At 39.8% G+C, this 14,755-nt stretch overlaps 1 protein-coding gene across 2 annotated transcripts in view; it reads right to left on the reverse strand.

The window, feature by feature from the left end:
* Window positions 1–1,143: 1,143 nt before the first annotated feature.
* Window positions 1,144–14,755, reverse strand: part of ltbp3 (latent transforming growth factor beta binding protein 3) — a 44,819-nt gene continuing 31,207 nt past the window's right edge. For both annotated transcript variants that reach the window (XM_056406143.1, XM_056406153.1), the window contains exons 17-29: window positions 14,033–14,155; window positions 13,734–13,853; window positions 12,847–12,975; window positions 8,991–9,161; window positions 8,057–8,137; window positions 7,268–7,396; window positions 6,146–6,283; window positions 5,916–6,056; window positions 4,668–4,796; window positions 3,642–3,803; window positions 3,478–3,567; window positions 3,244–3,372; window positions 1,144–2,187 (exon numbers count right to left, since the gene is read on the reverse strand). In XM_056406143.1, the coding sequence (XP_056262118.1) occupies window positions 2,036–2,187; window positions 3,244–3,372; window positions 3,478–3,567; window positions 3,642–3,803; window positions 4,668–4,796; window positions 5,916–6,056; window positions 6,146–6,283; window positions 7,268–7,396; window positions 8,057–8,137; window positions 8,991–9,161; window positions 12,847–12,975; window positions 13,734–13,853; window positions 14,033–14,155 (1,694 nt within the window). In that variant the 3' untranslated portion in view covers window positions 1,144–2,035. The remainder of the gene's footprint in view (window positions 2,188–3,243; window positions 3,373–3,477; window positions 3,568–3,641; window positions 3,804–4,667; window positions 4,797–5,915; window positions 6,057–6,145; window positions 6,284–7,267; window positions 7,397–8,056; window positions 8,138–8,990; window positions 9,162–12,846; window positions 12,976–13,733; window positions 13,854–14,032; window positions 14,156–14,755) is intronic.

The following is a 14,755-nucleotide window of genomic DNA, read 5'->3' on the forward strand; positions in this document are numbered from 1 at the left end:
GCAGAACCAGTGAACTTGGTAACTGACTGACATTCACATATGTCACGTTCACCCTCTGGAGGCTGGGCTCATTTTATACATTTTACAACAACAACAAAATTCACCTTTTAAAGGCGTTTTCATATGACACATACCCACGTGTTATACATCAAACATTCCAGAACAATCTCAGCTCTATTCAATGAGGCTCATTGTCCTGGTGCCGTGTTCTCTGCTCTCTGACTGACAGGCTGCTAATGAGCCTCACCTGTGAGGTGGGAGGTCCTTTGTGATTTACTGAGTGTTCATTGGTTGTTTTTTTCCCAAAATGTTGACAGACAAACGGATTGACAAATCACGGTGAAGGTTTCGTGTGACGAGTTCTTTCCGCGCCGCGTCACCCGACAGGTCGCCCCTCGGTTCCTCTGTGTATCAGAGGGGGAGACGGGAGGAAGGAGGAGCAGGAGGAAACCCGACTGATTCATCCACGAGTTTAAACTGATTTATGCTCCTTATTTTCGCGGAGAAATAATTGTTTTAAAAACGGAAACAGTGTTAAACCGTACTGCCGCGGCTTGACACTCGGTTTGAGTGTAAAAACTTCAACGAACACCGGATGTAAACAAAGTTGCGTTAATTGCGTTAAAATATTTTAGTGCGTTAACCCGGCCAAATTAATCGCATAGATTAACGCGTTAACGCTGACAGCCCTAATATTTACATATATATATATATATATATATTCATACATATTTATATTTATATATATATTATATACATATATATATATTATATATAGAGATATGTATTTATAAATACATATATATAACTATATATAAATATATAAATACATATTTAAAATATAAATATATATATTTATATATGAATACATATATATATATATATGTATTAATATATAAATATATATAAATGAATGTGAAGGAGCAAAGCAAATTTAATTCAGGTAATGAACATTAAATATCTTTTGAAGTAACAAGAGTACAGATTTAGAGCTAAAGGAAACCCCGGCTGGCCGTGTCCGTTGGTGTATTTGGTTTCTGACCCTCACTGACTCATTGAGTGCCCCGTCTCACTTCCCTATTGTTTGACTGTTCGTGAACTCTGAGTGTCTTTCTGCTCCGAAACACAAGAACAACAAATGAATGACCGACTGACATCTTTGTTTTAATTCATATTCTTCTCATACCTCATCTCCAAATACTTTGATGCAGCAATCACGACAAGAGATGTCACACTTTCTTGGTTTTTCTGGAATAAGCTACATTTAGCAGATATTCCCAATATATTCATCGCTAAGTGCTTTACCTTTTTTTTTTCTAGCTTAAAGTCACTTAGGTGCAACATGTCAAATTATACAAAAACTTCAGGTTTCTCATATTTTACATAAACAAATAAAGAAGGGGGACAGAGCCGTTCTTGCAGAAGTCGTTGATCCATCGGAGAAACTGTACAATAACATAAAATCAACAATGTGTGGCTAGAAAATTATAATATCAGATGACGTAAATTTTAATTAAATATAAAAACAACTTAGAAGGCAATGTTAAGGGAAATACGGCAATGTGTGAAAGTTCTCTTTCCTAGAGATATTATATTTAATATTGAAAGGGCTGAAATAGAAAAAAGAAATACCAGATATATTTCTTTAAACATATTTCCGTATTTAAACAAGAGTTTGCGTCTGATTGAGAATAAGAGATCAACGCAACAGGGAGAGCGAGGAAAATACAAAATAATGCACAATTTAAACTTAACAACAACAAAAAACGGTACAAAAATAAAATAAAAAATTACAAAAATGTTTAACAAACAAATAAAATAAACATATTCCTTGTTGTGTCTTGATTATTTCTTTAAATGTGAAATGAAAGAGGAGCAGGCATCCAAAAATGTTTTGTACATTTAATATGAGCCGCTGATAAAGTTTGGTTCCCGGGGTTCACGGGGGGCCCCACGTTTGCTGTTGGGACAGTGTGTGTGTGTGTGTGTGTGTGTGTGTGTGTGTGTGTGTGTGTGTGTGCGTGGCACACGGAGGTCACCGGGTCCGGCGCCGCAAACACGTGTTGGGCCGGCGCGTGGCCACGAAGCCGTGCTTGCAGTAGCACTTGTAGGAGCCGGTCGTGTTCACGCAGCGAGCGTTCTTACACGGACTCGCACGAGCGCCGGGCTCCGCACACTCGTCGATGTCTGAAAGATAAATAACATAAACATTCAAAATAAACATTCAAAATAAATATTCAAAAAGGAGATCCAACTGTGCTGAATACAAAGTTACTATACAATAAAAATCATTATTTATAACCTCGTCAATGTCTTGACTATATTTTATATTCATTTTGCAATTTATTTGATACATAAATGTGAGAATTTTCATGGAAAACACAAAACTGTCTGGGTGACCCCAAACTTTTGAATGGTCGTGTATATATATATATATATATAATTATTATAAAAAATTTATACAGGACTGTCTCAGAAAATTAGAATATTGTGATGAAGTTCTTTATTTTCTGTAATGCAATTCAAAAAACAAAAATGTCATGCATTCTGGATTCATTACAAATCAACTGAAATATTGCAAGCCTTTTATTCTTTTAATATTGCTGATTATGGCTTACAGCTTAAGAAAACTCAAATATCCTATCTCTAAATATTAGAATATCATGAAAAAGTATACTAGTAGGGTATTAAACAAATCACTTGAATTGTCTAATTAACTCGAAACACCTGCAAGGGTTTCCTGAGCCTTGACAAACACTCAGCTGTTATAAATCTTTTTTTTTACTTGGTCTGAGGAAATATTAAAATTTTATGAGATAGGATTTTAGAGTTTTCTTAAGCTGTAAGCCATAATCAGCAATATTAAAAGAATAAAAGGCTTGCAATATTTCAGTTGATTTGTAATGAATCCAGAATGCATGACATTTTTGTTTTTAATTGCATTACAGAAAATAAAGAACTTTATCACAATATTCTAATTTTCTGAGACAGTCCTGTATATGTATTTGACCCAAAACATTTGAACGTTTGTATATATGTAATTCAAATTTATAAAAAATGTATATATATATAATTAAAATGTATTAAAAGATTATATATATATAATTTCAATTTATAAACAGTGTATATATATATAATTTTATTTTATAAAAAATGTATATATACAATTATAATTTATAAAAAATGTATATATATATATATATATATATATGTGTGTGTGTGTGTGTGTGTGTGTGTGCATACCTATGCAGCGTGTTCGTGAGTGGTCGAGTCTGAAGCCGGCGTCACATTCACACATCGTGCCGAGGTATGAGCGCACACAGCGGCCGTTAGCACAGCTGCACTCGTCTGAGTCCTCCTCCGAGCTGTCGCCTGGTACACACACACACACACACACACAGGTGGGGAACAGAATATTAAGGATCTATTAAGTGTGTGTGAACTCATATTTCCACGTCAACGGACAAAGCGTCTCACCCGGGTTGTAGTTGGCGAACGCCGCCAGGAAGTCCTGCTCGCCGTCCGACTCCGTCTCCAGATGCATCTCACACAGACGGCTGAACATCTCTGCACACGAGAGGAACAGAGTTAGAGCGTCCTCCGCTCTCAGAGGGGACCGGCGAGGCGCTCCGGGGCCTCACCTGAGTGGCGCGGCGGGCAGGTGTTGCACTCGGGCCCCCAGCCGCGGCCGTAGTGGCAGCAGCACTCGGAATAGGTGACCACCATGCCGTTGCGGGGCTCGCTGCAGATCAGGCCCTCGTCCACTCGCAGGAAACACACGTCCTTGTGGGCTGCGGTGCGATCTGGGGTGTTGAAATTTAAAATGTTAAAATTGATAATAAAAAAGGCGGGGCTAAGATCGGTTATCCTGGGTATCCATGTGGAGACAGAATGGTCACGATGACGTGTTGAGCTCATCTGGACTCTATCACTGAGATGAAGATGAGTTCAGTGTCAAATATACCATTCAATGGAAATATATATATTATAATAATATATATGAATGCAAATAAAAGGGCTGCAGCCCCCCGGAAACGGGCCTAGCGACGCCCCTGCAGCACAGGAAGCCTCAAACAACCCGTTTCTGAGCTGTAGGATTAATATTTGTAATATATAATACATGCATCACATGCAGAACGACCCCCAGTGGGATCGGACCGTTATGCACGAAAAAGAGCAGCTTTTAAAATTATAATTCAGTTTTTACTTAACCAGAATAAATCATTCTGATCATCGATAAATAAAAAAAAGCACAGAAAGTGGACATCAAATCACGTTTCTCCTCTCACTGGACGAGCTTTGATCTTTGCATTCTCTCCACAGAGTGGAACCTTGAGCGTGAGGTCGGGAGGTCGTGAGGTCGTGAGGTCGAGAGGTCGAGAGATCGGGAGGTCGAGAGGTCGTGAGGTCGAGAGGTCGAGAGATCGGAAGGTCGAGAGGTCGTGAGGTTGAGAGGTCATGAGGTCGTGAGGTCAAGAGCATGTGAGGTTGTGAGGCCGAGAGGATGCGATGTCGTGAGGTCATGAGGTCGTGAGGTCAAGAGCATGTGAGGTTGTGAGGCCGAGAGGATGCGATGTCGTGAGGTTGTGAGGTCATGAGGCTGTGAGGTTGTAAGGTCGCGAGGTCGTGAGGTCATGAGGTCGTGAGGTCGTGATGATGTCACCCACCGTCGTAGACGCACTGCTTCAGCGCCGCGCTGAAGGTCAGCGGCGGGTCGCAGAAGCAGTGGAAGGACCCGGGGGTGTTCTCACAGCGCCCGTTCTTACAGTACGACGGGTCCTGGCACTCGTTCACATCTGGGGGGGGAGGAGGAGGAGGGGGGGGATGGGGGGGCACAGACACTGTGGTTACAGGTGAACATCTGAAATAACACCATCTCCACTAAAACAGAACATTTTAAGCCACATTTGTTATCACTGCGGTGACATCGTATCATTTTGGACAATTATTATAATAATTATTATTATTGTAACCCCCCCCCCCCCCACACACACACACACACACACACTCCTTCGTATGTCCTGTTTGATTTATGTTTTTTTTATTTTTAAATATTCTAAATATTCTTAGATTGTGATAACAGTTTACAATGAATATATAAAAATAATAACATTCATAAGTTTACTTTCTTATTTCAATTTTGTTTTAATATTTAAACTCGGTATTCATCAAATGTGCTTTATATACATTATTTAACCCTCCTGTTACCTTTAGGGTCAATTTGACCCCATTCAATGTTTAATGTCAGTGTTCTTTGGGGTCAATTTGACCCCAGGCTGTTTTTCACTGTGTCAAACATATAAGAAATATCAACTTTTAAAAATATATTTAAAGGACTATTTAGGCAGTCAACAAACAAACATAAAGTACCTCACACTTAAACTTGGGAAACAATATTAATTCTAATAATTTTCTGGAGGTTTTAATTGCTGGGGTCAAATTGACCCAGAGGGTAAAATATGTCAGTAAATATAAAGGTAACAGGTTAAACATTGAATGGGGTCAAATTGACCCGAAGGCAACAGGAGGGTTAAATGCTAATTTACAGCACATACATTGGTTTGAAAACAAAGTTTAAAGAAATACATTAAAGTAATTGCACAGAATTTACACTTAAAAGTATATGTATCTTATAATATAATTCTTGAAAGTATAAACTACAGCAAAATTATTTTTAAAGTGTGTTAAAAGTTGATTTTTTTTAAATAGGTGAAAGTGTGACTTTAGTATACTTTTTATATATTTTGCAGAAAGTTTACATTTCTTCGAAAGTACATTTTAAATGCACTATTTGACATTTTAAGTACATTTTAAATACATTAAAGTTTATATTTTTTGTGTTCTACACATCTGTTTTGTCTCACAAGCGCAACTATGATGATAATTTTCCCAGAATGCACCGCTGCCCCCCTCACCGGCCTGCTCCTCGGGGGTCATACAGCTGTTGCGGTCGATGGCGAGGGTCCAGGGCGGCGAGCAGATGCAGTAGTACGAGCCCGGCGTGTCCACGCAGTGGCCGTGGCCGCAGTTGGCCGGGTCCTCGCACTCGTTCTCGTCTGCGGGAGCGCGGGAAAGCAGCGGATGAATATCGAACAGGTGCATCATGGGAGAGTTGTTTTGGGGGGGTCACTTTCTCGCCGCTCACCCGCCACCGTGGCGATCTCACACTTCTTGCTGTGGGTGTCCGGGGTCCAGGGCCGGTCACAGTTGCAGTAGAAGGACCCCTCGGTGTTGATGCAGCGGCCGTTGGCGCACAGCGACTCGTCGTGGCATTCGTTGACGTCTAGACGGAGACACCGCGGCCGAAAGGAGAGAAGCGAGCGTCGGTTACCAGGGGCGACGGCAGGGTTCAAAGACAGGGGGGGCCGAGCCCCGAGGGGGGCCGAGCCCCGAGAGGGGCCCCCCATATCCATTGTGTGAGACAGAATGTCAGGGTCATAGTGATGTGTTATGCTCATTTGGACTCTATGAGATGAAGATGAACGAGTTCAGTGTCAATTATACCATTTCATTGAAAAAAATATATTATAATAATATTAATGCAAAGAATAGAGAGATGTCGAGAGTTATTTCTTGTATTTTAGAATTCGCTCGTTCACTGGATACAGTTTCTAACTCTTTTATTTGCCTCAATTAAAGCTAAATGTAAGGAGCTAACACTTATTAACAACTACAGATATATTATATTATATATATATATATATATATATATATATATATATATATGTCACTTTACAGAATGGAACATAAGAAAAGTTGCCCACTCTGGTTGATGGACTTATTTGGATTTTACATTTCATAATACATATATATATATAGCCACATTATGTAACTACCTGGACTTACAGTTTACTTTGAGCTAAACTCCTGTCTGTACGTTACTGTCAGAGTGAGAAAGCCAGGGTAGCAGCCTCCCCAGGGTCCTAGTGCCCGGGCATTATATCGTTAAGCATCATGATGGGCTATTGGATTGTAATTTGAAGGGGGAGAAAACATATAAACCAGAATGCTCTGACATATGTAGCATGTTAGAGATGTATATAATGTGTCCATGTGAGGAACTAAAGTTTATTTTAATGTCATCACAAAAAAGTAACCATTTAAAGCCAATAACGCCAAATTATTTAAAGGGGGCTGAAGCCTGGGATCGGCCCAACGGCGCCCCTGTCTGTTATGAAGCATCTAACTAACAAACGCTCTGTTTTCACAGCAGTTTAAGGTTGTATTCTCCTCCCCTGGAGTCCTCCCGTGGTGTGGAGGCTCTCACCGATGCACTCGAGCAGGTTGCCGTCGTAGTAGAAGCCCTGCTGGCAGTAGCACTCGTAGCCCGGCTGCGTGTTCTCACAGCGACCCTTCTTGCAGATTTCGTCGGCGAACAAAAAACACTCGTCGATATCTGCAGACGAGAAAAGAAAAGTTTCCTCTCAGAACCAGACAGGACGAACTCCCATGAAGTTGTTTAATGTAATGAAGACTGACAACTTATTTAGACAAGTACAAAGGTATTAAAACTATATATATATATACATATATATATATACATTTTCTAAGATAAATATATATATATATAGTTATATATTTATATATAAACATTTATATATATTTATATAAATATTGTGTGCAAATATATTTATTTATATATATAGATATTTAACTAGATATATATTGATATACTATATAAACAAATATATTCATATATATATATACTTGCATGTATATATATATTTATAAATATGTCAATTTATATATATACATATATTAAAATATATATATTTATATAAATATATTTAAAAATATATATTTATATAAATATATTTATATATACATATGTATAAATATATATAGAGAGAGAAATAAATGTAGGTATATGTTTATTTATATGTATATATGTATATATATTTATATATATATACATTTATAAATATATATTTATATATATATAATACTTCTATATATATATTTACATATATATATATATTGTTGTGCGAATGCAGAAATATGTCATCATCGCGTGGCCCTGCTGTACATTAATGTGATATAGTTGTGTAATGTGTACCGTGGTAGACGGGCAGGCTGTACAGGAGGCCTTCGTCGTAGTAGAGGCCTTGGCCGTTAGGACACAGGAAGTGAAACTCGGCTGGGTGGAGAGAACAAAGAGTGAGACGCTCCGTAGACACAGATTATGACGTTCACCATGAAGCACACTACAGAGCCACAGACTCAAGGGTCAGCAAGGATTCATTGAACCTGACATTAGTGCTGACCCAAACTAAATCAAATACTGTCCTCCTCCGTTAGCCTCACGTCGGTAGAAAAGCTATAATGAGAAAGTCTCGTTGCTGGATTAAAGGAACATTATGGCCAAAAAGTAGGAGATAAAACACAGAAAACTGCCCAGTCGGGATAACTTTGTGAGATCCTGATCATTAAACTAAACCGGGTCCGTCTCCTCACTTCCTTTAATGGTTGATTATTGACAGTTTCCTTCTGGTCACTCCCCTGCAAACCTCTTTATACTTAATATTTAACATCTAATTTCACATGTCACTATACACTTAAACACACACACGTATGGTACTCTGTCAACAGCACTTTTATCTGTTTGTGCCGTAAATGTAATGTTTACATTATTGCTTTATGTTGACTGTTGATTGTTGATTGTTGTTGTTGTTGTTGTTTGTCTAATGTACACACCGGCCAGCAGGTCAGATTCTTCGTGTGTTTAACACACGTAGCAAATAAATGTGTCTGATTCTGATCATATGTCTTTCATCCATCTCAAAAGTTTAAAAGTTAAAAGCTTTAATTCAACACTGGCTCAAATTTGAGATGTAACATCATAAAGTGTTAATTTAAGTGTTCTAGTACAAACTAAATTGATTATTAAGATGGTTTTCAAGTGATGGTTTAAAGTTAAAGCAAAAGAAATGAATCCTAGTCAACCCGGTCTTTAATTGAGTGTGTTTCCCCCCTGCATAATGTGCATGTACCTGATTGGGCGACGGGGCAGGGGTAGATCTCACAGTGGTCCCCCCAGCCCACCCCGATGGAGCAGCAGCACTCCTGCTTGGTGACGTTGGTGGCCAGGACGCTGTCGCAGAACACCGTGTCGTCCAGGTTCAGGTAGCACTCCTTCTTCTCGTCCGTCAGCATTCGAACCGCTGCAGGAAAACACGGGGGGGGGTGGGGGTGACTGGACTGAACCAAGCCGGTCTTGCTTTGAATGCATGCTAAGTTTGTGTCTTGGCTCGTATGGAATATAGGATTCGGTAAAGTGTTGACCAATAATTATGTGTCTCAGATTGGTTTGAACCAATGTGTTTTAGGGTTTGGGACCAACATATATATCTTTATATATATATATATGTATATATATATATACATATATATATACATATTTGTTTACATATAAAGATATATGTATAGATAGAAATATCTATATTTAATTACATTTATATACTGTATGCCTATATATTTATATATATATATAAAGATATATATATTTACATATATTTATATATATATATAAATATATATAAATATATTTATATAATTATTATGTGCAAATATGTGTCTATATACAGGACTGTCTCAGAAAATTAGAATATTGTGATAAAGTTCTTTATTTTCTGTAATGCAATTAAAAAAACAAAAATGTCATGCATTCTGGATTCATTACAAATCAACTGAAATATTGCAAGCCTTTTATTCTTTTAATATTGCTGATTATGGCTTACAGCTTAAGAAAACTCTCAAATCCTATCTCATAAAATTTTAATATTTCCTCAGACCAAGTAAAAAAAAAGATTTATAACAGCTGAGTGTTTGTCAAGGCTCAGGAAACCCTTGCAGGTGTTTCGAGTTAATTAGACAATTCAAGTGATTTGTTTAATACCCTACTAGTATACTTTTTCATGATATTCTAATATTTAGAGATAGGATATTTGAGTTTTCTTAAGCTGTAAGCCATAATCAGCAATAAATCAGAATAAAAGGCTTGCAATATTTCAGTTGATTTGTAATGAATCCAGAATGCATGACATTTTTGTTTTTTTAATTGCATTACAGAAAATAAAGAACTTCATCACAATATTCTAATTTTCTGAGACAGTCCTGTATATATATAAATATATATATATATATATTTATATAATTATTATGTGCAAATATGTGTCTATATATATATATATATCACATACACACACAGGGTGTGCAGAAATGAAAGTGGCAATATGCAGCAGGGGTGTGGCAAGCAACAAGTACACACTATACAAAAACACAACATATTTATGTGTGTGTGTGTGTAGGGAGAGGGGCAGTGGTGTGGGGGGGTGGGGGTGAGGTGGGTGAGGTCAGTTCTGATGGCTGCCTGAGGAAAGAAAGTCGTCTCGTCTCAGTCTCTCTGTTCTTGCTGACTAGGTGGCTGCGCCTGCCTGACCGCTGAAACAGTCTGTTGTTGGGGTGGTGAGGGTGAGATCTGGCGGCTCTGCCTCTACAGTCAGTTCCTGGCCTCTGGGGAGTGGTGGGGGGTGAGAGGTGGGTGCAGGGTTCTCTCAGAGCAGTCACTCCGTCCTGCCTTCCTGTCCTGCCCAGGAGCAGTTGCCTTCCTGTCAGCCAGGACTTCTACAGCACCAGAGTAGAAGGAAGGAAGATCTCTCTGGGAAAACTCCTCAGAGGTCTGAGAAACTGCAATTGGCTTTCTGCTGCCTTGCCTTTCGTGCTGCCTTGTCTGTGTTCTCGATGTGGACTCCCAGTTCGTTGACCATGTCCCATGTCAGTATTCCCGTTACCTCCAGTGGTGATATGCCGCTCACCCTCTCCTGGTTGGTCCGTTAATCCCCAGTGGTCCTTCCCGTGATCAGGTATACCCCTGTACCTAAACAAGTCCATCCTTTTGGCTGTTAGGTTCATGAGGTGACAGATGTGCCGTCAGGTAGGTAGATCAGAACTTCCACCATCAGGCCCAGGTGATGGTGTTGTGTCATCCATGAACCCACACTCACCACCACATGTGACTTGTCAAACTTGAGGATGGTGTGGGAGGAGGGACAGCACACATGTGTGTGTACAGGAGGGAGAGGGGCGGAGGCAACTGACCACTGGAGGTGTGTGTGGGGTGAGGTTTTGGAGGTGGACAGGTCAGTGTCCTGTCCCACCTGTGGCCAGGGAGGTCAGGATGGGGCCATGGTGTTTTCAGCTCAGGAGTAATCAGTCAGACCAGCCCCCTCAGCTGAACTATTGAGAATGAACAACGAATGAACAACAGTACCCCTCCTGCTGGTCAGATGACAGATGAGAGTGTGTGGTACCGCGGAGATCAAGCATCAGCATCGGAGGGCGCATCTGTGGGCGATAGCGGGCCTCTGGCAGAGTCCATGGAGGAGGAGGAGGGCGCGGTCATAGTCAACATCAGCCTTTCAAGATCATTCATGGGCACGGGAGAAGCATTCTTCGTACATCATGGGGTAGGCTGAGAGAGCAGGGACAATAGTGGATCTCTTGGCTAGGAGGGGCTAGCACAGGTCTGGAGGTGCGGGTAAGCATGGGGGACTCTGACAGGCAGTGAACACTAGGTAGTTAAGCCAGAGCTGGTCTTCTAGCTTCGAGCAGATATCTCAAGTGGTGCTCCCTCAACAGAGGTGTTCACCACCTCGCTGGTGTGTCTTGTGCTGTGTCACAGAGGTGTGAGCTCATCTGTCGCTGGAGCCTCACTGTTGGCAGCCGAGGTGGGTTTGTTGTTATGAGCTAAGCTAGCGTGTTTACAAAACCATTGCCTTGCTTAATTCCTCTGCAGTTCCGTCGTAGCCGTGAGGGATCGTCGGCCCTGTGATGCGTCGGCTCTACTAGTCTCATGGGGTGGCGCCTCTGCTCCTTCTTCTCTGTGATCCTTCTCTGTCATAGTGCCTCCCTCTGTTGTGCTCGTCCATCTCGCATTCTTCTTCGCCCCTTACTCCTCGTTCCCACAGCGCGGCCTTGACTCACGGCCGGGTTACGGATACAGCACCGGCTTTTAAAACGGGAGGCACAGGTTTCCCAGCTTTTTTGGATGGCCGTAACGTTCTTCCGGGATGGATAGGAAGACCTAACTTTTACATGGGGGCGATGGAGCTTTTAAGCAAACTGCTGAGGCGATGCTCTAATTCATTCGCGTCAGCTGGCGTCATGGCTGCGCAGTTGTCCGCTAGCTCGACGGCGACACGCGCCGGTCACCACTTGTCCCGTCATTGGTCACGCCAGAAATCCGTCGGGCGTCTTTCACAGAACAGCGGCGGTTTCCTCGTCACTACCGCTCTTGAAAAGATCTTTTCTAGGTAACCTTCTAAAATCAGAAGACAGCTTTGCAGCCTCTCTTGGTGAAGGTATAGCACAGCATTTGGCCTTTTCCCCTCTATTAGAGTTTTCACCACCTGCTGGTGAAAGTAGCATGCTCCTTTTGCTCCGCATGTGCTAATCGTGACTACCACCACAGCTGCAGCGTATGGGTGCTTGTTCTGGCGGGTGTGCTAGCATCGTGAGATCCTTGTTCTGATGCAGGAGATGACCATCATGTGGGTCGATAGTGCTGTGTGTGTGTGGAACTCCGGGGAAGGTAGAATGGCTGTGGTGATGAATCAGATGAGCAGGGTTAAGAACAGAACAAACCCAGAAGTCTCAATTCTCTTGGGGTCAAGAAGAGAGCTGGCTTATTAGTGTGAAGATGACCCTCACCTCCGTTCTCAAAACTCAACCGTTCTGTCTGGTCTACCAACCCTCCTTCCGTAGCTCCAATGTGAGTCTACAGTGAACCAGAAGGAACCAGAAGGAAGCAGAAGGAACCAGAAGGAAGCAGAAGGAACCAGAACTCACCCTCACAGCTGTGTTTGTCCTCTGAGAGGACGAAGCCGTGGTTACAGGAACACGCGTAGGAGCCCGGTCGGTTCTCACAGGAGCCGAAGGGCTGGCAGAGGCTTCTGTCTGCGGCGCACTCGTCTTCATCTGAGGGACGACGAAGAAATCAGACGAGCTGCTGATCGAGTTCAACCCCACCCAACAGATTTAGTTCACCTTGTTTTTTGCTATTAATCTCAGATTAAGTAAGAATCACTTTTTCTCACTTGTATATTTGTTCAGACATTTTTTCGATGCAGTGTCCAGAGCATGTAAAATATGTTTTACCCACAATGCAATGCATTGAACCCGTCGGTGATAATAATAATAGTGATGATTCATAAGGGTAAAGATAAGGATATGAAAAACTACTTAGCTGACCATCGCCTGCACACAAGCTTGTTACTGGTTAAAGCAACATGACAGACAGGCAGGCTTTATAAAAAATAATAATCAATAAAAATAATAAAATTAAAATAAAATAAATATTAAAAAATTAAATCATAGTAAAAATAAATAGTAATAATATTTAAATAGAAATAAAAAAAATATATAATATAATAATACAAATTATATTAATAAATAATAATATTTTTTAAATAAAAAAATAATAAGAATACAATAAAAGTAATAGCGAAAAAAAGTAATATTTACAACATTTAAATAAATAAATACAAATATATATAACAAAACAAATAATAATGACAAAACAATAAGGCGTTTAAACTGCGAGTGTATGATCATCGTGCCTTCAGTTACTGTTTTGATGGTGTATGAGAGTGTAATCTGATTCCACCTTAAAACATTTATTATTCTTCCTTATCAGTATGTTATTCTTATTCTCATTATCCCCACAAGAGGCTGACCTTGGCATCTCCGGCCCCCGACCAGCGTGTATCCCGTGGGGCAGTCGCAGTGGTACGAGCCCATGCTGTTGATGCAGCGGCCCCTCTGGCAGTTCGACGGCCTCTCACACTCGTTGATATCTGGAGGAGGGAAAGGAAACAAAAAATAATGTTGGAATGTGAAGCGCGTGAGCAGGATTACACCAACTGGTCAAACTCAGTGAACCTGTTTATGTTGGACGATCCACTGCCAGATTAGTTGTGCAATTATTGCATATTGTGAACACTTTTTAAATAATAACTGAGAGGATGATTCATGCCTTCACAGTGGCTGCCTTCCTGTGTGCGCTGGTATCCCGGGTAGCACTGGCACTGGAAGGAGCCCTCCGTGTTGATGCAGTGGCCGTAAGCACACAGCCGGACGTCCTCACACTCGTCAATGTCTGTTTGGGGGAAAACGTAATGAGAACCGATGTGTCTTTGCACCTTCAGCGCCGAAAGGGCCTACAAGTCAACTCGACTGCACAATAAGCAACATAATAATAATATTAATAAAATATAAATTTAAAAACAGAGTTTACAAATATATATAAATGTATATATGTATACATCTCTCTCTCTCTCTCTATATATATATATATACATATAAATATATATTTTTATAGATATATAAATATATATGTATAAATGTATACATATACATATATAAATGCATAAATAAATATATATTTTAATATATATATAAATATATTTATTCATACATTTATATATACATGTTCATATATGGATATGTATATAGATAAATATATATTTATATACATGTATATATATAATATATTTATATATCTTAATGTATATCTCTATATATTTATAAATATAAATATATACATATCTATAAATATATATTTATATATCTTAATGTATATATATCTATAAATATATATTTATATGTATAAATGTATATATATTTATATATATATATATATATATATATATATTCATTTACAAAGTGCTCTACAGAAAATCAAGGCAAAACATGGAAC

Source organism: Pseudoliparis swirei, chromosome 3 (genome assembly GCF_029220125.1).
Source record: "Pseudoliparis swirei isolate HS2019 ecotype Mariana Trench chromosome 3, NWPU_hadal_v1, whole genome shotgun sequence".
NCBI classification, from domain to species: Eukaryota; Metazoa; Chordata; class Actinopteri; order Perciformes; family Liparidae; genus Pseudoliparis; species Pseudoliparis swirei.